The sequence below is a fragment of the Portunus trituberculatus genome, chromosome 31, assembly GCF_017591435.1.
Source record: "Portunus trituberculatus isolate SZX2019 chromosome 31, ASM1759143v1, whole genome shotgun sequence".
Taxonomy (NCBI): domain Eukaryota; kingdom Metazoa; phylum Arthropoda; class Malacostraca; order Decapoda; family Portunidae; genus Portunus; species Portunus trituberculatus.
In genome coordinates this window covers 4,952,001-4,979,201 of record NC_059285.1, presented here as the reverse complement: position 1 = coordinate 4,979,201, position 27,201 = coordinate 4,952,001, and the positions used below count along the sequence as shown (strand labels likewise).

At 37.3% G+C, this 27,201-nt stretch overlaps 2 protein-coding genes across 2 annotated transcripts in view; both read left to right on the top strand.

The window, feature by feature from the left end:
• Nucleotides 1–23,074, top strand: part of LOC123511612 (putative leucine-rich repeat-containing protein DDB_G0290503) — a 31,296-nt gene extending 8,222 nt beyond the window's left edge. The window contains exons 10-21 of the mRNA XM_045267637.1: nucleotides 334–423; nucleotides 8,998–9,129; nucleotides 9,554–9,666; nucleotides 9,765–9,855; nucleotides 10,140–10,634; nucleotides 12,610–12,738; nucleotides 15,705–15,818; nucleotides 16,195–16,272; nucleotides 16,489–16,653; nucleotides 18,463–18,609; nucleotides 21,795–22,001; nucleotides 22,794–23,074. Coding sequence (XP_045123572.1) covers nucleotides 334–423; nucleotides 8,998–9,129; nucleotides 9,554–9,666; nucleotides 9,765–9,855; nucleotides 10,140–10,634; nucleotides 12,610–12,738; nucleotides 15,705–15,818; nucleotides 16,195–16,272; nucleotides 16,489–16,653; nucleotides 18,463–18,609; nucleotides 21,795–22,001; nucleotides 22,794–22,883 — 1,851 coding nt within the window. The 3' untranslated portion in view covers nucleotides 22,884–23,074. The remainder of the gene's footprint in view (nucleotides 1–333; nucleotides 424–8,997; nucleotides 9,130–9,553; nucleotides 9,667–9,764; nucleotides 9,856–10,139; nucleotides 10,635–12,609; nucleotides 12,739–15,704; nucleotides 15,819–16,194; nucleotides 16,273–16,488; nucleotides 16,654–18,462; nucleotides 18,610–21,794; nucleotides 22,002–22,793) is intronic.
• A 2,991-nt stretch (nucleotides 23,075–26,065) lies between these two features.
• Nucleotides 26,066–27,201, top strand: part of LOC123511381 — a 30,134-nt gene continuing 28,998 nt past the window's right edge. The window contains exon 1 of the mRNA XM_045267207.1: nucleotides 26,066–26,230. The gene's annotated coding sequence lies outside the window, so the exon portion shown is untranslated. The remainder of the gene's footprint in view (nucleotides 26,231–27,201) is intronic.

Here is a 27,201-nt window from a genome sequence, read left to right as displayed (position 1 = left end):
AGTTATAATCTATCTCTATTACAATACATGTAGGTTATATTAGAATTCATTTTCAATTTCAGCAAGAATTTATATTTTTCATTAATATGATATATAGATAGCCAGAGTCTATTTTCAACATATGATATAGTAATTTTTAGTAGCACTGCAAGAGGCTCATATTATCTTATAAGTGGGCTAAGGAATAAAATTATTAAGTTATGCTTTGTATAGTATGAATGATTATCAGGACCAGTAGTTTGATAAAAATGCTATTTTTCTTAGTAGAACACAATGATTTATGATTCTTATATTGTTGATAATGATATTTTTTATTCATTTTTTCAATTCCAGCAAGAAAGAAACAAGCTAGCAGAGAAATTTCAGACCACAAAAAAAAAGTTGTTGAAAAAGAAAAACCTTTTGGAGCAGTTTAAGGAACAGGTGCATATGTATTTACTTTGTTGTGACATATGGGAAAGGAACTAAGCTATTATTATCCCATCTCCATAAAAGTTTTTATCCAACTTTTCTTTTTGTCATGAATATTTCTAGGATACACCTCTCCCTCCTGTCCATTCCATGCATCAATACTTCTATGAGGGAATCAAACTTCTTTATGTTCTGCAGATGGTTATTTTTATTTTCTTCATTGTTCCTTGTTTCTCTTTTATTTATTACAAGTAGATCCTCCCTTTAGAATGACCTACATAAATGGAAAAAAAATCCATCATACAGATATTATTTGTCAATAGATAATCATAGTTCATCATGTTAAAGTATTCTTCACATGTTTGGGGGGTTCCACTCACACAGTATTGTTAGATAGAGTGGAATCAAAAGCTTTTCATCTCATCAACACCTCTCCTCTGACTGACTGCCTTTAGCATCTTTCTCACCTCTGGAATGTTACATCTCTTGCTATCTTTTATCAGTATTTTCATGTTAACTGCTCTACTGATCTTGCTAACTGCATGCCTCCCATCCTCCTGCAGCCTTGCTGCACAAGGCTTTCTTCTTCCTCTCACCCGTATTCTGTCCAACTCTAATACAAGAGTTAACCAGTACTCTCAATCATTCATACCTTTCTCTGGTAAACACTGGAACTCCCTGTCTGCTTCTGTATTTCAGTCTTCCTACAACTTGACTTCTTTTAAGAGGGAGGTTTCAAGACATTTTTCCCTGAATTTTGGCTAACTCACTTGACCTTTAAGGGAACTCGCAATCCAGTGGGCCTTTTTCTCTTCCATTTTTTGTTACCCTTGGCCAGTTGCCCCTCCTGCATGAAAAAAAAAAAAAATCCATTTCACTCAGTAATCTGTAAAGTGCAGTCATATCTCCTCTCTCTCGAGTGTGGTATGGTCCCATTCTTACCCAAAGATTGGTCTATGAGCTCTGAGTTTGCTCCCTAATGGGGAAGACTGGCTGGGTGACAAGCAAGTGAATGTGAATACAAATGCAAACACAAATACCATCCAGGGTTGGGTGTTGCATCCTATCTCGTCTTTCCTTGTTGGCAGATCATGGAATTCATTGTCATCTTGCTTGTTGATCTCTATATGTGGAAGAATGGAATACATTGGATAATGGAATTGTCACAGCACATAGTGTGTATAACTTTAAAGAAAACTAGATAAATGGAGATATGGAGACAGGACACTATAAGCCCTGCTCAAACCCTGTACAATACAACTAGGTAAATACATGTTCCAACTTTCTCTCTCTCTCTCTCTCTCTCTCTCTCTCTCTCTCTCTCTCTCTCTCTCTCTCTCTCTCTCTCTCTCTCTCTCTCTCTCTCTCTCTCTCTCTCTCTCTCTCTCTCTCTCTCTCTCTCTCTCTCTCTCTCTCTCTCTCTCTCTCTCTCTCTCTCTCTCTCTCCCCATGTGCTGACCAGATTACTGCTGCACATTTTAATATCTTATAATTGTAACTACACTGTGTGTTTGTGTGTGTGTGTGTGTATTTACCTAGTGTTATATACAGGGTTTCAAGACGGGGCCACTCGAGCATAAAGCCCAGGCTCTGTAAAACTACAACTAGGTATATATACGCACACACACACACACACTGTGTAGACATCGTGCCAACCGGACGTATCTGAGCAGCTCACAGGGAAAAACTACAACAGGAGCTAGAGGGAGGGAGGGGGCCATAGGTTCTCCTGTCTCCATATCAAATAAGTTTTGGATCATGTATATGGAAAGAAAGACGAGAGAGAGAGAGATGGAACAGAGTAGTGCTGCCAGAATCAAAACATACGCCATCATGTGAAAACCAACGATACTTTGAAACTCCTGTTGGATTAAGGAAACTGAGAATATTATGGACAAGGATTTTTCTGGATTCAGGGATTAAAGAGGTAGTATGAGAAGGTTGATCAACGTAGAAAGGGAGTTAAGGTACAGGCAACCCCCGCTTAACGAAGGGGTTGCGTTCCTAAAAAAACCTTCGTTAAGCAAAACTTTGTTAAGCGAACAGATTATAGTAACTTTAACCCCTGACTTGAACTTCAATTGAGAGTAAACAAAGCAAGAGTGCATCATAGTACAGTGAAAGGTTTAATGAAAGTAAAAATTATGAAGTTAAACATTTAGGCAGTTTAATTAAAGTCATTTTAATGTACACTAATGTATGTATGTACGTAACTTTATGACGTTGATGATCTTAAATTTATGAAGGGAGGGAGAGTGAAACGGGAAAGACACTAACCAGCAACCTGTGGAATGTAAACAAAGGATGCATCATTGTATGACATACATAAATCTCCCCAGGTCGGAAGCCTCTCTTGTTAATGACCTCAAATGCCTTGACACCTCCCTCAACTATTTTTACATTAACTTCTGCAACATTTGCAGTCTTAGATCTAATTTTCAATCTGTGGAACACCACCTCTCCTCTACTAAACCTCATCTCCTTTTCCTCACCGAAACACAGCTGTCTGAGGCAACTGACAGTAACCCCTTCTCTGTTCCCTCCTACTTTCTCTATTCTCATTTTCATTCCAAAGCTGGATATTGCGTCTATGTGCGCAACGACTTAACTTGCTCTCGTGCCCATGCTCTTGAGTCTTCCGAATTTTCCGCCATCTGACTTCGACTTAACAGTCACTCTCAAACTAAATTCATCTGTGCTGTTTATCTCTCCTCTAACTCTTCTGACTATAGTAAATTCTTCGACTACTTAACTTCCAAAGTGGAGCACATCCTGTCCCTCTACCCTTTCGCTGAGATTTCCATTCTTGGAGATTTCAATGTTCACCACCAGCTTTGGCTTTCCTCTCCTTCACTGACCACCCTGGTGAACTAGCCTTCAACTTTGCTATCCTCCATGACCTAGAGCAACTGGTGCAACACCCTACTCGTATTCCTGACCGTCTTGGAGACACGCCCAACATTCTTGATCTCTTCCTCACCTCTAATCCTTCTGCTTATGCTGTCACCCTTTCATCTCCGTTGGGCTCCTCCGATCACAATCTCATTTCTGTATCTTGTCCTATTTCTCCAATCCCTCCACAGGATCCCCCAAAGCGAAGGTGCCTCTGGCGTTTTGCCTCTGCCAGTTGGGGGACCTGAGGAGGTATTATGCTGATTTTCCCTGGAATGATTAGTGCTTCCGTGTCAGAGACCCATCTCTTTGTGCTGAACGCATAACAGAGGTGATAGTGTCTGGCATGGAGGCATACATTCCTCATTCTTTTTCTCAACCTAAACCTTCTAAACCTTGGTTTAACTCAGCCTGTTCTCGTGCTATACATGATAGAGAGGTTGCCCACAAAAGGTACTTGAACCTTCCATTTCTTGAATCAGTGCACTTTATATCTCTGCCCGGAATCATACCAAATCTGTTCTTCAACTTGCCAAACACTCCTTCATAAATAGAAAATGTCAAAATCTTTCAAACTCAAACTCTCCTCGTGACTTCTGGCATCTAGCCAAAACATCTCAAATAACTTCACTTCTTCATCTTTCCCTCCTTTATTTCATCCTGATGGCACCACTGCCATCTCTTCTGTCTCTAAAGCTGAACTCTTTTCTCAAACCTTTGCTCACAACTCCACCTTGGACAATTCTGGGCTTGTCCTCCCTCCTCTCTGACTATTTCATGTCTACAATTAAAATTCTTCGTAATGATGTTTTCCATGCCCTTGCTGGCCTAAACCCTCGGAAGGCTTATGGACCTGATGGGGTCCCTCCTATTGTTCTCAAAAACTGTGCTTCTGTGCTTGCACCTTGCCTGGCCAAACTCTTCCAACTTTGTCTATCGACTTCTACCTTTCCTTCCTGCTGGAAGTTCGCCTACATTCAGCCTGTTCCTAAAAAGGGTGACCGTTCTAACCCCTCAAACTACCGTCCTATAGCTTTAATCTCTTGCTTGTCTAAAGTTTTTAATCTATCCTGAATAGGAAGATTCTCAAACATCTGTCACTTCACAATCTTCTGTCTGATCGCCAGTATGGCTTCCGTCAAGGTCGCTCTACTGGTGATCTTCTGGCTTTCCTTACTGAGTCTTGGTCATCCTCTTTTAGAGATTTCGGTGAAACTTTTGCTGTAGCGTTAGACATATCAAAAGCTTTTGATAGAGTCTGGCATAAAGCTTTGATTTCAAAACTGCCCTCTTACAGCTTCTATCCTTCTCTCTGCAACTTTATCTCAAGTTTCCTTTCCGACCGCTCTATTGCTGCTGTGGTAGACGGCTACTGTTCTTCTCCTAAATCTATTAATAGTGGTGTTCCTCAGGGTTCTGTCCTGTCACCCACTCTCTTTCTATTATTCATTAATGACCTTCTTAACCAAACTTCTTGCCCTATCCACTCCTACGCTGATGATACCACCCTACATCTTTCCACATTCTTTCAGAGACGACCAACCCTTCAGGAAATCAACAGATCACACAGGGACGCCACAGAACACCTGACTTCCGATCTTTCTAAGATTTCCGATTGGGGCAGAGAAAATCTAGTAGTTTTCAATGCCTCAAAAACTCAATTCCTCCATCTATCAACTCGACACAACCTTCCAGACAACTATCCTCTTCTTCAATGACACTCAGCTGTCTCCTCTTCCACAATGAATATCCTCGGTCTGTCCTTTGCTCATAATCTTAACTGGAAACTTCACATCTCATCTCTTGCTAAAACAGCTTTTATGAAGTTAGGTGTTCTGAGGCGTCTCCGCCAGTTTTTTTCGCCCCTCCAAGTGCTTACTCTGTATAAGAGCCTTATCCGTCCCTGTATGGAGTACTCTTCGCATGTTTTGGGAGGGTTCCAGTCACATAGTTGTGCTTGATAGGGTGGAATCGAAAGCTCTTCGTCTCATCAACTCCCCTCCTCTGACTAACTGTCATCAGTCCCTTTCTCACCGCCGAAATATTGCATCCCTTTCTGTCTTTTATCGCTATTTTCATGCTAACTTCTACTGATCTTGCTAACTGCATGCCTCCCCTTCTCCTGCGGCCTTGCTGCACAAGGCTTTCTTCTTCCTCTCATCCCTATTCTGTCCAACTCTCTAATGCAAGAGTTAACTAGTACTCTCAATTATTCATCCCTTTCACTGGTAAACTTTGGAACTCCCTTGCTGCATCTGTATTTCCGAATTCCTACGACTTGTCTTTTTTTAAGAGGGAGGTATCGAGGCATTTGCTCCCCTACTTTGGCTGACGGGTTTTGCACTTTTTATACTTTTTAGAGAGCCAGCACTCAGGTGGGCCTTTTTTTTTTTTTTATCTTTCTTTTTTTGCCCTTGGCTGGCCCTCTTCCCTACGTAAAAGAAAAAAAAAGAAAGAGAACATGATAAGAAGAGATAGAAGAATACTTTTAGTTAGAGACTTTAACTGCAAAAAAAGTAAACTGGAGAGAGATGGAAGTAATGGATAATGCTGGACAGTGGAGCGAGGAAGTGTTACAGTTGACTATGGTTAATGCAATGGACCAGTGGGTGGAGAAGTCAACAAGGTACAGGGGGAAGAAGAACCATTGTTGCTTGACTAAGTATTCACAAAGAAACCAGAGCCCCCTCCAATCATACAATACCTTTGTCCAATGGGAAGAAGTGATCATGTGACATTACAGATGGAAATTCAGGAGGAAGATGGGATAAGTTACTGAGATGACTACAAAGGAGAAAGATTAAATTATGCAAGAGTGGATTTTGAAAAATTAAGGATCAATTTTGCTTATATTGAGTGGAAAAACATTATGTACAGAAAGACAATGCAAGGGAAATATGACATATTCTTACAGAAATATAATGAAGGAGTAAAAAAAATTGTACCTGTGTATAGCGTTGAGAAAAAAATACATGCTTGGTACAATGCTAGATGCATACAAGTTAAAAAGGCAAAAGATAATGTGGGGAAGAAACTCATAAAACACAGAAATTACTATAACAGACGGCAGTACAAGGATACCAGAAATTAATATATTAGAGTAAGGAGAAAGAAAGAAAGAAACTTTGAGAAGGATGTGGTGAATAAAAGCAAAGACAAACCCAAACTTTCCTACAAGTTTATAAATGGCAAAACTAAGAACAAGGAAACAATTGAAAAAGTAATTAAAGAAGGGAAGACATACCAAATAGAGAAGAAATGTGCAAAATAATGAATGAGAGCTTCAAAACGGTGTTCACTGCAGAAGATTTCACAGAACCTAATAGGACATTACATTGCCAAGGATTAAAGGAGATCGCAGTGCACAAAGAGAATAATGGAAGATTATTGGATAAGTTGGATGTCAGTAAAGTAATGGAGCCAGATGGTGTATCAGGCTGGGTGTTAAAAGATTGTAAAGAGCAACTACTAGATCCAATTTGGGAAACAATTACAAGTTCCATAAATGAAGGGAAAGTTCCACTAGAATGGAAGTGACCCAATGTAATTCCGATATTTAAATGAGGAAAGGCAACTGAACCACTAAACTACAAACCAGTGTCACTTACAAGTGTCTTGGGGAAGTTGTGTGAAATAATTATAAAAGAAAAATGGGTTAAATTTCTAGTAGAGGAGCAAGCTATATTGAACAGACAATTTGGGTTCAAACAAGGTCATGTGTATCAAACTTATTAAGCTTGTACTCGAGAGTTATTGCAGGACTGGAAAACAGAGATGGATGGGTGGACACAGTATATTAAAAAGGCTTTTGATAAAGTTCCTCATGGAAGACTACTTTGGAAACTAGAGAACATAGGAGGACTGTGAGGAACTTAGCTAGAATGGACGAGATTATTTGAAGGATAGCGAAATGAAAACTGTGATCAGAGATACATACTCATCTTGGGGTGAAGTAACTAGCAGAGTGCCACATATTTATGTAAACAACATTCACATTGGGATAAACAGTTATATAAATTTATTTGCTGATGATGCAAAGCTGCTAAGAGTTATCAAAACCAGAGTGGACTGTCTGCTGTTGCAGGAAGATATAAACAAGATCTGTGAGTGGAGCAGGAAGAGGAAATTGGAGTTTAATACCAAGAAATGTCACATAATGGAACTAGGAAAGAGTAAAAGAAGACTGGTATGGAACTATTTGATGAGAGAGGAACAAGTAATGAAGACTAAAGAGGAAAAAGATCTGGGAGTGATCATACAGGAAAATCTGAACCCTAAAAAACACATAAGCAAGATATTTGGATTATTATATAAAATGTTGACTAATATAAGAGTGGCATTTCAATACATGGACAAAGATATGATGAAAAAAAATCATCACAAGCATGATACGTCCAAGGCTGGAATATGCAGCAGTGGTGTGGTCTCCAAGCTCTAAAATGGATATAAGAAAATTGGAAAGGATACAGAAGATTGCTACAAAGATGATGCCGGAATTAAAGGACTTAACATATGAAGAACAACTGAAGGAAATGGGACTGCCAACCTTACAAGATAGAAGAGAACATGGGGACCTAATAACAATGTACAAGATAGTCAATGGCATTGAAAAGATAGATTAAAGAAGACCTGGTGCTGATGACAAAAGATTGAAGGACAAGAGGACATGAAAAGAAGATCAGAATGAGGCAATGTGTGAAGGATGTTGGAAAATACAGTTTTCCACACAGAATGGTGGAAAAGTGGAATGCATTGGATAATGAAGTTGTTACAGCACATAATGTGCATAACTTTAGAAAAATTGAATAAATGGAGACATGGAGACAGGACACTATGAGCCCTGCTCGAACCCTGTACAATACAACTAGGTAAATACACACACACACACACACACACACACACACACACACACAACAAACAACTAGTTTACATTAGCTTGTCTTCACAGTCCTCATTTCTCTTTCTGTTAAGTGGTCCCTCATTCAGCTTAAGATACTTCCCTGTACTCCTCCTATATGTGTCTTCTCTTCTATGTGATACTCTGTCAAAAGTCTTTTTAATATCTAAATGCACGTTTCCACCCATCCCTCTCTCCCTCGTATCTCATCTGTTACCTATGTATAAAAACGTAGTAGATTTGTTATACATGATCTTCATTTTCTAAATCCAAATTGAGAGTTATATGTGATTTAATTTTCCTGCAGATAACCTAACCATTTTTCTTTAATTACAATTTCACAGATCTTTCCCACAACACTAGTCAGTGACATAGGTTTATAATTCAAGGGCTCTCTTCTTTTCTCTCCTTTTTATATTGGAACTATATTTTCTCCTTTCTCTTACCTTGGTAGTTTTCCATCTGTTAATGAGCTGTTGATCACATCCCAAATTGGGTGTACCAGTTATTCTTTATATTCTCTGTGTCCATCCTGACGCTCCATCTGCCCCCATTGCTTTTTTTTACATCTACCTTTTCTAGTAATATGCTAATTGTGTGTGTATGTATGTGCAAAATGAGCCTTCCTTTTAAGAATAGAAATCTCAAACTTATGCAAACCATGCTTTGAAGATGATGATTTTAATGGATGATATCCATTAATTTTTTGGTTATCAAATTGAATGCAAATGTGAGTAAGCCTAGCCTGGCTCCTAAAATCATGTCCCTCATTATTATCATCATTTTCACCTCACCAGGTTATGACCCTCGAAAGTGATCTAGAAGCTAAGAAAACTGCACTGATGCATGTGGAAGAGGAAAATAAAAAAAAAGAGGAAATTATCCATAATTTAGAAGTTTCCCTGAATGAAAGCAAGAAAGACAATATTGTAAGTATTGTAATGTAAGATTTTTTAATGAAGTTTTTTGTGGAAACAAGGATTGCTATATATGGAGAGAGCTATTAAGGTAATGAAGAATTAATGATAAAGATGAGTTTATATCTTTGTGGCCCTAATTTTTAGTCTTAATTTGCAGCATTTGTATATTTTGTAGAAATATTTAGAATATATACAAATTTAGACCACTCACACACCCTGTTGGAGGAGTTTGTGATGTAGCTGATTTATTAAAGAATTATTTGTGTTGTACTGTATTACAAAATACATAATGTTATCTAGCTCTTAGTTTAATGCACCCTAGATGTATCTGGCATGACCTGTTGATTTTACTCCACTACTTGTGATTTATGATACTGTGAATATTCATATTTTTTACTCTCTCCTCATTCATACCTTTATATATTTTTTGCAGACTTGTAATGAAACCTTGCAAGAGATGGAACAGAAAATTTCTCTTGCTGAGCATCATGAAGCTCAATTTATAGAAGAGAAGAAAAAAACGGAGGAAGAGCTAAAAAAAGTCAGGTATATCATGCGCTATATAACATTTTTAAGACTTGTTTTGTCATCTTGCATGCTTTATTGTTTGTATTCTTTGAATGAGTAAAATACCTCCTCTTTAGTTCAGATTTGAAGGCAAAAGACCAGGAGTGTGAAGATCTCTTGGCAACAATAAAGGAGCTGAAAGGAGTAATAAAGACTACTGAAAAAGAAGTAAGTTTTAACTCGTGTTCAATGTTTGCATAGCAGTCATAACATGTTCAGAATAAGCTAATATTAAGATCTCCTAATATATACACTTTTATTAATGAAGCTTTCCTTCATAAGTGCTTAGATGATTTTATCTTTGACACAGATTAGATGAAAAAAAATATAAGAAAAGATGAAATAATTCCTGGAACTTTTTCTTGTAGGAAATCAACAGTTCTTTGTCTTATCTTGCCTTGTATGGTAATACTGTGGTTATTAACTGATGCATATATAACTTCCTCTTGCAGTGTGAAGCAAAAATTAAGAATGTTTCTTCAGAGACAAAATCAAGAAGGATTTTAGAACAAAAAATCCATGGACTAGAAGAAAAACTAAAGAAAGCTGCAAATAATGCTGAAAATCAAGAAACTGAACTAGAAAAGGTTAAAATTGTAGTAACTGAAAAGGAAAAGGAGTTGGAGGAACTTAAAAAATCTTTAGATCAGTGTTTCTGTGAAAAGCAAGAAATCCAGTATAGATATGAAACCAAAGATCAATCATTTCAAACTTATAAAAATCATACTAATTCAAACTTGGAAACACTCAAAGCTGAACTTGATCTTACTAAAGAAATGCTAGAAAAAAATAAAGGTGAACATGAGCAACGAGTACATAAGCTTCAAGAAGAATTAGAGGAAGCAAAGAAAACTTTGAATTCGTCAGAGGCCGCTCACAAAATTAAACTTCAAGGAATTGAAAAAACTCTCCTTTACCAAAATAACATCACTGTGGAGCAACATACGGTAAGAGAGCTGAAGATGAAACACTCAGTTGGCAATATGATTTATTTATTTCATGTATTTATTATATTCATTTGTTATTTACTTGAAAATTTATTTATTTATATAACTCTAACATTGTTCTACCATAATTCTTAATATAGGCTGTCCATTTTTTGTCCCTTACTTTTTCCTGCTCTTCTTCTTATGTGTTGATTTTTGTATATACAGTGGTTCCCAAAGTGCTTGCAGTCCCCCAGAGAAAGATACAGGCAGGTTATATAGCTTATAAAGAAATCTTTGTTTAAGAATTATGAAATTAAATTATTCCAAGAACAACAGATGGGGATGATAGATGGAAACAGGTACCATACATGGACTGCCACATATAAACCTGATAGTTTTTTCCAGCTTCCTTTATTTTCTTAAGTTCTTACATAATATGAATCTGTCCTCACATTTGTACAAAGTACACTTTTCTCAGGTAGTTCAGTTCTCCTTACATATACAGTGGTGGTGTATGTTACAGAAAGCAGTTTGTCTGTGAGACCTTAAACACCCCCTTTCCCTTTTTCAGTAGTTTATTCTCTTTTAATAATACAAAAATTTATTTGATATTTTAATTTGTCTTATTCTACATTCAATGTTGAAATAAAAGAGTTCATTATTATTTAAGAAGTGTACATTCATAAAAACTGGTCTTACTAGGAATAGATGAATTAAAGATATAGCTTCCTGTTTCTTGTAATGGCTGATTCCCATGTGGTCCAGTAGCATCTTTAACAAGCACATAATGAATACCTGATGGACATTGCTGAGGTGACAAAGGAGGGGAGGAAGACAAAGGATCGTCAGGGTCAGAGTAGACTACCTGCACACTATTGCCACCTCTCCATAGATCATGGGCTTGCCTTCTTTCTCTAATGTTAGTTCACCTCCTTGCCCTCTGTGTCTGTCTTTATTTTCTCTCCTTTTATTTTCTATACAAATTTATGTGAAATTGTAGACCTCCAAAAACCAGTAAATGAAGATAAAAATCAAGTGATTGGAGGGTTTTAGTTTACACTTCTCTGTCGTCTGCACTTTGTTATCCATGGCATTCTCTCTCTCTCTCTCTCTCTCTCTCTCTCTCTCTCTCTCTCTCTCTCTCTCTCTCTCTCTCTCTCTCTCTCTCTCTCTCTCTCTCTCTCTCTCTCTCTCTCTCTCTCTCTCTCTCTCTCTCTCTCTCTCTCTCTCTCTCTCTCTCTCTCTCTCTCTCTCTCTCTCTCTCTCAGTGTAGCAGGGTCATTATCCTTGCTTACCCAACAACATTCAAATAGAAATACACAACTAGCATTTCACACCAGCAGGCTGCAGGTCCCCCACAGGCAAGCAGTTGCCACTCGCCACCTTATTACAAGTTTTGTAAATTGTAGATGAACAAAACGAGCTACGGTGGTATCTAGAATGCCTTTTTCAGCTTTTTATTGTGTCATATGTGTATTTGTCTGCACGGCCACTCAGGAACTATGAATTAATGGGGGGGGGGAGGGAACTGCCATGACAGTCACCCCAAAAAATGGTTAGTGTCTAACCAGTCCATTATTGAGCAAAATCTGTTACTGCAAGGTCCATTATCATGAGGCACTATTGTACTATTGTACACATCACCAATATCAAATCCATCAATTCTGCTGAGTGACTCATTGCAATGCTGTGACCTGATGACACCATAAAGCAAGGAAAGGGGACACAGGTTTGTTACAAGCAAAAGAGATATGTATGGTGATGTGCAAACCACTGCTCTGCAATAAATAGATAAATATTTTGTAGGAACACTGGACAGACCCTTACACTTGTGTTTCTATAAGGGTCATGCATGGAGACCATTACTTTTGTGTTTTGTTTATATATTCTTTTATTCTAAATCCTTCTTCAATTACAAATGCATCTTGTTTTGAGATTGCATATTTTCTCTTTTTATATGTAACATTATATATGACATAATTGTAATTTCCAGGAGGAGGTTGCTTCTTTGGAGGCAAAGATAGAGATTATGACAAAGGAACTGAAACAAGTTAAAGAGGAGGCCAGCATTGTCACCAAGGAGAAACTAAACATAAAATTAGAATCAGACAACAAAGTAAAGGTATAGTGTGCTGCAGTGAATATCTCTTTTCTCTCTCTCTCTCTCTCTCTCTCTCTCTCTCTCTCTCTCTCTCTCTCTCTCTCTCTCTCTCTCTCTCTCTCTCTCTCTCTCTCTCTCTCTCTCCACACACACACACGCACACGCACACACACACACACACCGCGTAGTGTAGTGGTTAGCATGCTCGACTCACAATCAAGAGGGCCCAGGTTTGAGTCCCGGGAAGCGGTGGGACAAATGGGCAAGCCTCTTAATGTGTAGCCCCTGTTCATCCAGCAGTAAATAGGTACAGGATGTAATTTGAGGGGTTGTGGCCTCACTGTCCCAGTATGTGGAGTGTGTTGTGGTCTTAGTCCTACCCGAAGATCGGTCTATGAGCTCTGAGCTCGCTCCGTAATGGGGAAGACTGGCTAGGTGACCAGCAGGCGACCATGGTGAAGAATTACACACACACAAACACACACACACACACTTTCTACATGTTTGAAATTCCCTCCAGCTTCAGTATTTATGTTTTTTGAAGTGTCTAGCATATATCAGCACAGTTTTCCGCCATTCTGACATGGGTTAGTCACTCCTCTCCCCCACCCCTCCCTGCCGCCCCACTTTGACGCAACCAAAAAAACAGAGCGACACTCGGTATTACTGTCATGTGTGTGATGTAGGTAGCTCTATGTATTGAGTCTTGTTTTGAAGAATATCACACCCTGCTGCAATACTAAGAAGCTTAGACACTGAAAGAAAAATAATAAACAATATTTTGCGATAAACTGCTCCAATTTAGCAAATTGTTTTTTAAATTATATATACAGTATTTACAAATATTTTTTTGTATTTTTCATTTCATAAAACATGGGTTAATTTATGAATATGTAACCATCATGTACGTGTCTTGTAGGAGAAAAATATTGATAAAACGATAAAAAAAGCCTTGCTTAGAAGTCGTATGTCTGGCAGCATCACTGAGCGAAATATGTACCTTTTTATAGAGTTGAGAAAAAAATACACACTTGGTACAATGCTAGATGCACAGAAGCAAAAAAGGCAAAAGATAAATCTTGGAAGAAACTCATAAAAACGAGAAATTACAATAGCAGACGGCAGTAAAGGGATGCAAGAAATTGATATATTAGAGTAAGGAGAGAGGAAGAAAGGAACTTTGAGAAAAATGTGATGAGTAAAAATAAAGACGAACCCAAACTTTTCTACAAATTCATAAATGGCAAAATGAAGAATAAGAAACAACAGAAAAAATAATGAAAAGAGGGAAGACATATTAAACAGAGAAGGAAATGTGTGAAATAAGGAATGAGAGCTTCAAAACGGTCTTCACTGCAGAAGATTTTACAAAACCAAATAGGACATTGCATTGACAAGGATTACAGGAAATCACAGTACACAAAGAGGATATTAAAAGATTATTGGATAATTCGGATGTCAGAAAAGCAATGGGATCAGATGGTGTATCGGGCTGGGTGCTGAAAAGAATGTAAAGAGCAATTACTGGATCCAGTTTGGGAAATAAATTACACTGTTATCAATTACAAGCATTATGGGGAAGTTATGTGAGATAATCATCAAAGAAAAATCAGTTAAACATCTGGAAGAAGAACAAATCATATCAAACAGACAATTTGGGTTCAGGATAGGACAGTCGTGTGTCGAACTTGTTAAATTTCTACTGTAGAATAATAGAAGGATTGGAAAACAGAGATGGATGGGTGGACAAAGTAAACCTGGACATAAAAAAGGCTTTTGATGAAGTCCCTCATGGAAGACTACTTTGGAAACTAAAGAACATAGGAGGACTGCAAGAAACTTTGTTAGAATGAACAAGGGATTATTTGAAGGACAGGGAGATGAGAACAGTGATCAGAGATGCATACTCATCTTGGGGTAAAGTAACAAATAGAGTACCACATGGGTCAATGTTAGTCCCCATTATGTTTCAGATTTATGTAAACTACATTCACAATGGGATAAAGTTACATTAATTTATTTGCTGATGATGCAAAGCTTCTAAGAGTTATCAAAACCCGGGAGGACTGTTTGCTGTTACAGGAAGATATAAACAAGATCTATGAGTGGAGTAAGAAGTGGAAATTGGAGTTTAACGCCAAGGAATGTCATGTAATGGAACTAGGAAAGAGAAAAAGAAGACCGGTATGGAACTATTTGATGGGAGAGGAACAAATAATGAAGACTAAAGAGGAAAAAGATCTGGGAGTGATTATACAGGAAAATCTGAACCCTGAAAAACACATAAGTAAGATATTTGGAATATCATATAAAGTGTTGACTAGTATAAGAGTGGCATTTCAATTCATGGACAAAGATATGATGAAAAATCATCACAAGCACGATAGGTCCAAAGCTGAAATATGCAGCTGTGGTTTGGTCTCCAAGCTCTAAAAAAGATATAAGAAGATTAGAATGGATACAGAAGATTACTACAAAGATGGTGCCAGAAGTAAAGGACCTTACATATGAAGAACAGCTGAAAGAAATGGGACTACCAACCTTACAAGATAGAAGAGAACAAGGAGACCTAATAACATGTACAAGATAGTCAATGGCATTGAAAAGATAGACAAGGAAGACCTGGTGCTGGTGACAGATGAAGATGGAAGGATAAGAAGTCAAGTAAAGATCAGGATGAGGCAGTGTGTGAAGGATATTGGAAAATACAATTTTCCATACAGAATGGTGAAGTGGAATGTATTGAATAATTAAGTTGTTATAGTACATAATGTGCATAACTTTAATTTAAAATTGAATAAAGGGAGACATGGAGACAGGACACTATGAGGCCTGCTTGAACCCTGTACAATACAACTAGGTAAATACACACACACACACACACACACACACACACAGCATTTATTGAATTGTGTGTTGTTATATATGACCATATATAAAAAATAAGTAAATTGAATAGATTTTATTTATTTACTTTTCAATCATAGGAAATGAGTGATCTTTTAGATAAATATAAAACTGACAAGGAGACCAAACTAAAAATAGCTGAGGAAGAGCTCCAGAAGAGCCAGTCACAAAATACACAGCTTATGAAGGAGAAGGTGAGTCATTATAACTTTTAATTATGTTTCTTGTATTCATGTTATTTTTGTAGCTCTACTCTTTGTTTTTACTTTTCCATAAAAAGATTTTACCTTTAGTTCAATATTAGAATGAATGATAAAAATTTTGTGTGATCAGCGGAATTAAGCAACATTGGGTCCGGTTAGTGCTTGGATGGATGATCACACAGGAACGTCCAATGATGTTGGCATTCCATATGCTATTTATTTGTATTTGATTTTATTGATTTTTAAGTTCCATGACAATTATGTATAATTTTATAATTGTATTTCATTGAAGTCTTTAGACAGAGGACATGACCTAGATTGATATAAAGTAATTACCTAATTTAAACTTACTTGTTTTGAAACTCAGAATGAACTGCTGGCCAAAATCAAGGCACAAATCAACAACTGTAATGCAAATGAAAAAGTGAAAGTTGCCATAACACAGGTAAATTGTTATTTATTTATGTTAACATTGTAGATGAATTTAGTAAATCATTCTATAGTATGAGAAATTATCTCTGTATTTTGACAATTAATGAGCTATCATTATGGTACACATATGCTTTTAACATTTCAGGCTGAATTTACTAATGATATCTGCCATGTCTATATCTTAAATTTTCATGATTTTGTTGAGATTATTAAAGTACTTTTTTCACAGGCCATGAAAAATGAAGTTGAAAAAGTCTCCATACCTCCAACAATGAGCCCTAACATTAAAACTCCCAGTCCTGAATCATATTTAGATATCATGAACACATTTGCTAAACCTAGCATTCCCTTGGCACCCAGAAGTATCATTAAACCTGAAGCTGACAAAGTGCAGGTGAGATCCATTTGGAACTAATAAACTGTTGACCTTCATCAAGTGCAGATGCATCAATAACAGTGTCGTTAAGCAACGTAACCTTTATAGTTGCTTGAAGAATTTTTTACTTTTAGTGAATAGCAACAGAACATAGTAAGAGATACAACTTTGTGGTGAAGAGAGAGAGAGAGAGAGAGAGAGAGAGAGAGAGTGTTAATGTAAAATGCTTTTGATTCATATCTGTTTTAGTGAGTGATGTGAGTGGAATGCCACTCATATATTACTCTATACATGGATAGATAAAACCCATATACAGAGTTAGCAACTGGAGAGGTGAGAAAATCTGGTGGAGATACTTCAGATTGCATAACTTTTCAGAAAATTTTGGTTGAAGATGATATGTAAAATTTACAGTTAAGATTATTGTTACAAAACATAAGATGTTTAATATAGAATATGCAGAAAGTTGATATTCACTAAAGAAGGGGACATATTTATCTGGAAGGTTGTTAAGTTAATAGATGAGTTAGGTTATTAAGGTATTAAAAAAAACTAAGTTTGCTCTGCTTTGATCAGGAATTTTATCCAGATCATAAGTCAGGCATTTTGATTATACTATGTGATAGTGCATGGTGAATGGAGACTGACAGTAGTGAGTAATGAAAATGATGAGGACTTGTCAACACTTGAGGAGGGTATGTGGGTGCATTTGGCAGGAACCATGGGTATTTGGATCCAGTTAGAGTGTGGGGCATTCCATAGGAAATACTCTGTATCTGCTGTGGTCTTAGAATTGCAGTAGGTGCAGAGTAGGAAACAATCTCCTCATGAAGAGGCAGGGGTAAACCAGTGTATCTTGTCATGCCTTGCTTGTATGTGTGTGGCCATATGTGTTGTGCCTGGAGACTTGATTTTGTGAATATGCTATGCTAAATCTGAGTAGTTTCACATGCAATCGTTGACCTGGTGTACTATATAGATAGATTAATTTTGGCAATGACAAGTTTTGCACACCATGAGGAAAATAACAGACACAAAAAATAGGAATGGGAGTCACATTCTCTGTATTTCCATTCCTACAGTGAGACAAGAAGTTCTAAAAGACCATGGCCTCAAGTACAGGTAACTCTCAATTTACGCGATAGATGCATTCCAAGAGGCATCACGTATATCAAAACTCGCATAAAACAAACTTGTAATTCTCATAAGAAACAATAGATAATAGGGAGATGCGGGATGTGGTCCAAAAAAATTTGTACAAAATACTCTATTTATTTTGCTACATTCACATGTTTTTTATTATTTGCCATTCAAAATACTAGAAGTGTATTTAAAATAAAGGGAAAAGCAAGAAATAATAAGAGAAACCAAAAAATAATAAGAGAAAACAACAAAACAAAGAATATGTAAGCACAACACTCACTGCGTCACTGCCTTCACCACTCACACCACAGTCAGTCACCATCTTCCTCTGAGCTTTTCCATTTTATCAAAAATCCACTTATCAAAAATAATACCACAGTAAAAAAATAAACGCAGGACGCCAGTGTCTTCATCTCTCACAAGCACTCACCATTGCTGTCCACTCTCTGGCATGCAGTTTGAAATTACGTCTTGCGCTCAGTTTGAAAATACGGTTGGGCCAAATTGTGTATAAGCAAACAGATTAAGCAAATTTAATTAATTATATATTTTTGGTCGTGTATTAACGAAAACGCGTAAATTAAACACAGTAAATCAAGAGTTACCTGTATAGATGTGGATAGCATATATTCTAGAATGTAGCTCTGGTTAATGATATAGATAGGCCATGTATTATTTCCTCAGCATGGAAAACCAGTGTCCAGTATCCTAAAAACAAGCCGACGTACCCTGCTGCCTCCAGAATTCCAGAAACGTGTAGTATTTAAGCCACTTACATCCACCAGAGACTATACTTCTGGAGAGTCAAGCTCAGATGCTTATGCATTAGAGGTAGGCTATAGAAATGGATTGCATCTTCCTAAGTTACTGAGGAAGATGTAACTTGTTTGTGATCTCACTGAACCCCTTTGTGTCTCACAACTCAAGAGGACAGTCACAGCCTGCCCTCTAAATACAACTCTCCTAACACAAAACTACAAACACTTACTACACACACACACACACACACACACACTCTTCACTTGAAATTAAAAATGGCAACTCCCAAGTCAGCCTCGGAGTTCCCTTCCAGGGAGGGAACCATAAATGTCCTCAGGTTGGACTGCTCTCTTGGTTACAACCTAAAATGTCTCAACACCTCCCTCAACTTTTTTTTCATTAACTTCTACAATATTCATGGTCTTCAATCTAATTTTCAATGTATAGAACACCACCTCTCCTGTGCTAAACATCATCTTTTCCTCACTGAAACACAACTGACAGTAGCCCCTTTTCTACTCCCTCCTACTTTTACTTTCTCTATCCTTATTTTCATTCCAAAGGTGGATGTTGTGTCTATGTGCGCAAGAACTTGACTTGCTCTCATGCCCACGCTTTTGAATCTTTCGAGCTTTCCACCATCTGGCTTCAGCTCAATAGTCACTATCTAACAAAATTTATCTGTTCTATCTCTCTCCCCTAACTCCTCTGACTATAGTAAATTCTTTGACTATTTAACTCCCTAAATGGAGCACATTCCGTCCCTCTATCCTTTTGCAGAGATCTCCATCCTTGAAGATTTCACCACCTCTTTTGGCTTTCCTCTCCCTTCACTGACCATCCTGGTGAACTAGCCTTCAACTTTGCTATCCTCCATGACCGTCTTGGAGACACGCCCAACATTCTTGATCTTTTCCTTACCTCTAAGCCTGCTTATGCTGTTACCTTATCCGTTGGGCTCTTCCGATCACAACCTCATATCTGTATATTGTTCTATTTCTTCAATTCTTCCTCAGGATCCCTGAAGGCAGAGGTGCCTCTGGCATTTTGCCTTTGCCGATTGGGGGGATCTGAGGCAGTATTACATTGATTTTCCCAGGAATAATTACTGTTTCCGTGTCAGATACCCATCTCTGTGTGATGAATGTATAGCAGAGATGATAGTTTCTGGCATGGAGGCATACATTCTTCATTCCTTTTCTCATCCTAAACCTTCTAAACCTTGGTTTAACACAGCCTGTTCTCATGCTATACATCATAGAGAGGTTGCCCACAAAAGGTACTTGAGTCTTCCATCACCTGAATGTCATGGATTTTATATTTCTGCCCAGAATCATGCCAAACAGTCCTTTTTAAATAGAAAATGTCATAATCTTTCAAACTCAACTCCCCCTCGAGACTTCTGGCATCTAGCCAAAAACATCTCCAATAACTGTACTTTATCATCTTTCCCTCCTTTATTACATCCTGCCATCTCATCTGTCTGTAAAGCTGAACTCTTCTCTCAAACTTTTGCTAACAACTCCACCTTGGATGATCCATGGGCTTGTTCCTCCCTCTCCTGCTCCCTCTAAATATTTCATGCCTTCAATTAAGATTCTTCATAATGATGTTATCCATGCCCTCACAGGTCTAAACCCTCGGAAGGCTTATGGACTTAATGGGATCCCTTCTATTGTTCTCAAAAAACTGTGTTTCCATGCTTGCACTTTGCGTAGCCAAACTCTCAACTATGCCTATCGACTTCTACCTTAACTTCGTGCTGAAAGCTTGCCTACTTTCAGCCTGTTCCTAAAAAAGAGTGACCATTCTAATCCCTCAGACTACTACCCTGTAGCTTTAATCTCTTGTGTAAAGTTTTTAATCTATCCTCAGTAGGAAGATTCTCAAAAATCTGTCGCTTCACAATCTCGTATATGATTGCCAGTATGGCTTCTGTCAAGGCTGCTCTACTGATAACCTTCTGGCTTTCTTTACTGAGTCTTGGTTATCCTCTTTTAGAGCTTTTGGTGAAACTTTTGCTGTTACATTAGAAATATCAAAAGCTTTTGATAGAGTCTGGCACAAAGTTCTAATTTCAAAATTGCTCTCCTGTGATTTCTATCCTTTTCTCAGCAACTTTATCTTAAGTTTCATTTCCGACCGTTCTATTGCTGCTGTGGTAGATGACCACTGTTCTTCTAAATCTATTAAGTGGTGTTTCTCAGTTTTTGTTGTGTCATCCACTTTCTATTATCCATTAATGATCTTAACTAAACTTCTTGCCCTATCCACTCCTACGCTGATGATACCACCCTACACTTTTCCACATCTTTTCAGAGATGACCAGTCCTTTAGGAAATTAACAGTTCCCACATGGATGTCACAGAACACCGGACTTCTGATCTTTCTAAGATTTCTGAATGGTGCTGAGAAAACTTAGTAGTGTTCAGTGCCTCAAAAACTCAATTCCTCCTCCTATCAACTTGGCACAATCTTCCAGACAACTATCCTCTTCTTCAATGACACTCAGCTGCCCCCATTTTCTACATTGAATATCCTTGGCTGTCCTTAACACATAATCTAAACTGGAAACTTTACATCTCATCTCTTGCTAAAACAGCTTCTATGAAGTTAGGTGTTCTGAGGTGTCTCCGCCAGTTTTTCTCACTCCTCCAACTGTTAACTCTGTACAAGAACCTTATCCGTCCCTGTATGGAGTACTCTTCACATGTTTGGGGGAGGCACCATTCACACAGTTTTATTAGATAGGGTGGAATCAAAAGCTTTTCGTCTCATCAACTCCCTCCTCTGACTGACTGTCTTCAGCCTCTTCCTCTCTGTCAGAATGATGCATTCTTTGCTATCTTTTATTGCTATTTTCATGCTAACTGCTCTACTGATCTTGCTAACTGCATACCTGTTCTCCTCACTGCACAAGGCTTTCTTCTTCCTCTCATCCCTATTCAGTCCAACTCACTAATGCAGGAGTTGGAACCGTTACTCTCAATCATTTCTATCTTTCTCAGGTAAACTCTGGAACTCCCTGCCTGCTTCTGTATTTGCATCTTCCTATGACTTTATTTATTTTAAGAGGGGGGGTTTCAAGACTTTTGGCAAACTCTACTAACTTTTCAGGGAACTGGCAATCAAGTGGGCCTTTTTTGTTATATTTTGTTGCCTTTGGCCAGCTTCTCCTCTTGCATAAAAAAAAGTGGCCATATTTTTCTGATTTTTTGTAGTCTTAATTATTAATGGCCATGTGTTATCTTTATTAGGCTGCTGATAGTGATGAGTCATTTGAGGAAATAAGGCGAGTCAGAAGATATCCAAACATTAGACCAGAAATAGTACCAAGAGCCAGTGTTGCTCCTTTCCTTCCTAAGATCACTACCCCTCAGAAAATCCCGTCGTCTCACAATGAACATAACATGAATAATGAGGTAAACAGAGGTCCACCAGCGAACTCCTCAAAGAGAAAGCGGGTATGTATTCTAACTTTTATTGATATAAATAGCTTATAAACAATAATTCTAGCTAGTACAGTAATCCTTCCGACATCCAAACTTTCAGTAGTTAGACTCCTCAATACATAGGGATATTAAACTAGACACACATCCAGTTAGATATCCAGATATAAACAAACCACCCATCTGTACAACCTCTCCTTCAGGATTGAACAAGAAATAATAGATTAATCAAGCTTCATATAATTCTGTTTACAAAAGAAATAAGAAGGACTGGTTTTGAAATATTGTTAGAATGATCAATAATTAGGTTAATAATGATGAGTCATTAGAAAACTTTAAAAGCAAATTAGACAAATATGTGGATGAAGATGGCAGATATAAATTGACAAGTACATTTTATACAGCAACTGCCTCATGTAGGCTTAGTAGCTTCTTGCAACTTTTAGTTTTTATGGTCCTGTACCTTCTCACTTACACCCTCACAGACAAACTAGCTTAATGTGTTGTGGCAGTCAAGCTATTTCATTCACATAATAGATGATCTGCATGTTCAGATACATGAGCTGCAGATGGAAATACCTATGCAATACATAAAACATACATATACATCTTACTATTTGCAGAGGTGCTATGTATATTTGGAGTAACTTTTCATGAGTTATATTTCTTACATTTGCTGTTGCTCCACACACATATACTTTAGATTTTTAATTCTCTCCAGTTTATCCAATTTGAATACATCAGTGTGCTTGGCCTAACAACATTCTGTTTGTGTTTTTACTGTACTTAACCTATTTGAAATTTCAGGGAAGGAGTGATCAACAAAAACTGAATTTGAAGACATATAGTGCTGTTAGTCCAAAGAATAAGCAACAGAAAATGCCACAGAAATTATAGGAATCACACTACATCTAATTGAATGAAATTCTTAGATTCCATGAAGACTAGGAGATTGTGATTTAAAGTTTCTTAATTGAAGCACAAAATGTGCTTACTCTTGCAAATGTTAGAGATGTTATAGTAACATTTACATTTCCTTACTAATAGTGTTCAAATATTTCAGTAATCTTTAAATACATTGATGGAATTATCAGTTGAAATATATATATATATATATATATATATATATATATATATATATATATATATATATATATATATATATATATATATATATATATATATATATATATATATATATATATATATACTCAGCTTATTGCATATGCTTAATTTTATATGAATAGAATTTTATTTTTTTTTTTTTTTTTATTCATTATTATTTGATTTTTTATTTATTTATTTATATTATTTATTTTTTTTTTTTAAGGAGTCTGTTATTGGTGTAATTTTCAATACATCAATACTTACAGCTTTATTGTGTATTGAAGTTGTGCCTTTAACTATTACAACTTACTGTTCTTTGTAATGCTATAATTTTGCATTGTATTGTATTGGATAATTATAGTATTATTGATATGGCAGATAGGAGATTACTTAGCTAAATCCAAAGTTATTTTTTTCACACATGTGCCATTGATCATAAAATGTCAAGTCAGAATAGTTTTTTACTCCTCTTTATTGTAATCTATTTGTTCATGTTCATCATGTAATCTGATGTATTTTATTTGCTTATGTGATTTACATATATATATAGTGTGTATAATTATTTGTGCCTTTCCAACAAGTATATGGAGAAGGAGAGATTTACATATTTTTTTGTAGGAAGTTGCTATTAAATGCTAAGAAAGTAAATTTACATAAAGGAAATATAGTGTATTATATTTGGATATTTTGTGCACCCTTTCATTATAGAAGGAAACAAAAAGTAAGTGTAGGATGGTAAAAAAAAAGATGGAAAACAACTTATATAGTTTATATAAAAGCATTACTACCACTTTGATGGTTAAAAACTATGATATTGAGCAATACCAGCTGTCTTGTGATTTACTGGCCTCATTGAACCATGGTGGATGTAAGGCATCATTCTTCTAACAGTGATAATTCACTTCTGGGGTCCCAGATGTGTTCTTTTTCTCTCACCAATCTAACATCTCTATCTCTGGAGACCACATTTTCAAAACTTAGCCCGTGATGTCACAACGTAAATTTAGTCACAAATCGACTAGCAAGACCAACATGTTGGTCTTGATTTGCGACTGCTTTCTGCAGTCGCTAGGCACCAATTGCGAGTTGGAAACTTAACGTACGTAAAAATCAGTCACAAACTGGCATGTGTAAACCTGCCTCTATATAACTTGTATACAGTATATGCTTTACTGTCTAAATCTTCCTGCCATAGTATGCCACAACTATTGCTAGTCTTTTTAAGGTCACATGTATGGTAGGCAGCCTTAAAACATGGACATAAGACAGCGTGTTGGAGGTTAAGGATTATTTGAAAGAGAAAACCCAGGTGTAATGTGCAGTGCGGAGATCCATGTTAACTTAAGGAGGAGAGATATAATAGTTAAAGAAAAGACAGGAAAGATAAAGCACAAGGAGGAATGCTAATAAGGGTTCGTGATAATACATGTGTAAAGGATATGCAATATGGTGAGGGCAAGGTGGAAGTAAAACAAAAGGAATTGGAAAAAAGGAAAATCATAGTTACATATGTGCCACTGAGACAAATATACGGAGAACTGAGGAACATAAAGACACGCAAAGAGAGGTGATTACGTGCTTAGATTATATGCTGAGAAGAGATGGAAAAATATTTTTAGTTAGTCTTTAACTGTAAAAAAAAAATAAACTGGAGAGAGATGAAAGTAATGGATAATGCTAGACAGTGGAGCGAAGAAGTGTTACAGTCAACTATGGTAAATACAATGGACCAGTGGGGGGAGGAGTCAACAAGGTACAAGGGGGAAGAAGAACCATTGCTACTTGACCTAGTACAGCAAACCCCGCGTAATGAATGGGTTAGGTTCCAAAAAAAGTGTTCGTTATGCGAAAATTCGTTGTACAGAGTCCTAGGATGAGTAAAAAAAAAAAAACCGAATACGTCGAATTCGGACGCGCCAGTGGATGGTGGTGGTGGTGATTCGGCGGCGTTTTCAAACTCGGCCAAAATTTCCCAATAAAAATTTCATTATAGCGAAGTTTGGTGCTCGTTATGTGATTTAAGGATAATAAAACAGAACATTCGTTGTGTAAACGTTCGTTATGCTGGGTTTGCTTATATTCACAAAGAAACCCAGACACCTTCTCCCAGCATACAATATCTCAGTCCAATGGGAAGAAGTGATTATGTGACATTAGAGCTGTAGATACAGGAGGAGGAAGGGATGTGTTACAGAGATGACTAAAAAAATAAAATAAAATAAAATAAAATAAATAAATAAAAAAAATAGATTATGCAAGAGCAGATTTTGAAAAATTAAAGAACTTTTTAGCTAATATTGGATGGAGAAACGAAGGAATATATGAAATATTCTTACAGAAATATAATGAAGGAGTAAAGAAATACGTGCCTTTTTAAAGTTAAAAAAAAAATTCACGCTTGGTACAATGCTAGATGAGCAAACGCGGAAAAGGCAAAAGATAAAGTTTGGAAGAAACTCAAAAAGCAGAGAAATGACAATAACAGACAGCAGTATAAGAATGCGAGAAATGAATATATTAGAGTAAGTAGAGAAGAAGAAAGAAACTTTGAGAAAGATATAGTGAGTAAAAGCAATGACAAACCCAAGCTTTTCAATAAATTCATAAATGGCAAAATGAAGAATAAGGAAACAATAAAAAAAAAGGTAATTAAAGATACTTTAGGCTCGAGGTGCTATTTGTAAGATTTATCATGATTAGTATTTATGATAAGGATATGATATAGGAGTATAGTATACAGGCAGTGTGATAGTGAGATAAATTAGGATATCTAGCAACGAATGACAGTGAACTGGATTCTTAGCAAGATTATTTATATGTAGTAAAATCTTTCAATATAAAATTTGTTTTTCATTCATCCATTATTTTCTATAATTTTTACCAATGTATTACTGTCTAATTACATTTTCTAATTTCATGTTTTCATTACACGAGAAGAAAAATAGTGAAATGTTGACAAAACAGTGCCTGGCTGCCGCTGCGGCACTGAAACAAGCCAGGCGCCAGGCAGCAGCGCCGCTGCGCCAGCGTGTTGTGTTCCGCGGTGGAGGTGCGGTGCTCGTGGCCAAGGTGTACAGCTGAGGTTCCAGCACATCGTACATACCGTGTACGCCCACTCAAGGTGGAGTGAGTGTCTGGTAGGTGTTGAAGTAGCTCAGTGGTGGGTGCATGTGTTGTGAGGGTTAACATCCACAGAGGCTTGGGGAGTGAAGGGCAGCCTTCCGCCGACCTGACTCGGGCCGCAGGAGAGGGTAGTTCAGGTCGTCGTGATTCGCACAGCATTATTATGTAAGGCGAATTTGTCCTCCCTGGGTGTGTCTCAGGGCTGTCCTGCGTGTAGGTGTAAATTATTGAGAGGTTTTGATGCTTGTGTAGACTAATGCTCCTGTCGGTGTGATGTGGCGTCTTGATAAGTGATGGTTACAGGCGCTTGTTTGTCATCCAGGGAATAATAATTACCTCAAGGTCTTTTACTCTAAGGTGTACTTCTGAGCCCAGACCAGACAGCTCGTATAGCGGTGATTATTTGTATTGCGTCCGCGTTCCTCCATCCCTCCTTTGCTTTTATAACAAATTCCTGGGTAGTGAAGCAGTCCATAAGGGAATTAAGAAAATTACCAGGGTACTAGTGTAGAATTACGGTAACAGGGTGGCAGGACCCAGTGTCTGCCATTCCTGCACAACCTTGCCAGTGTCTCCCTGGCTGCTACATTCTTAAAATTATTGCTCACATTGAATTATCCTACATTGGAATGAGTCCTGGCAAGCTTCACAATTAATAAAGAGGCATGAAACATTTGCTTGAGAGGCACAGTTATTTTGAGGCTTTGCTTGCCTGATGTCTCCTTACCAGCCAGTAAATGCATAGAATAAGTATTAATTATTTGTGGGATGAAACTGTTTTTGGTCAATTTGTATTTTCATCCAATCATGGATACAACGAGACCTGGACAGGCTGATAGCATGGACAGACAGGTGGCAGATGGAGTTTAATTCTGATAAGTGTCAGGTTATGCATTTAGGTAAAGACAACACAAACTTTAACTATGAGATGGAGGGATGTTGGCTAGAGGCAGTAGAGGAAGGAAAGGATTTAGGAGTAGTGATA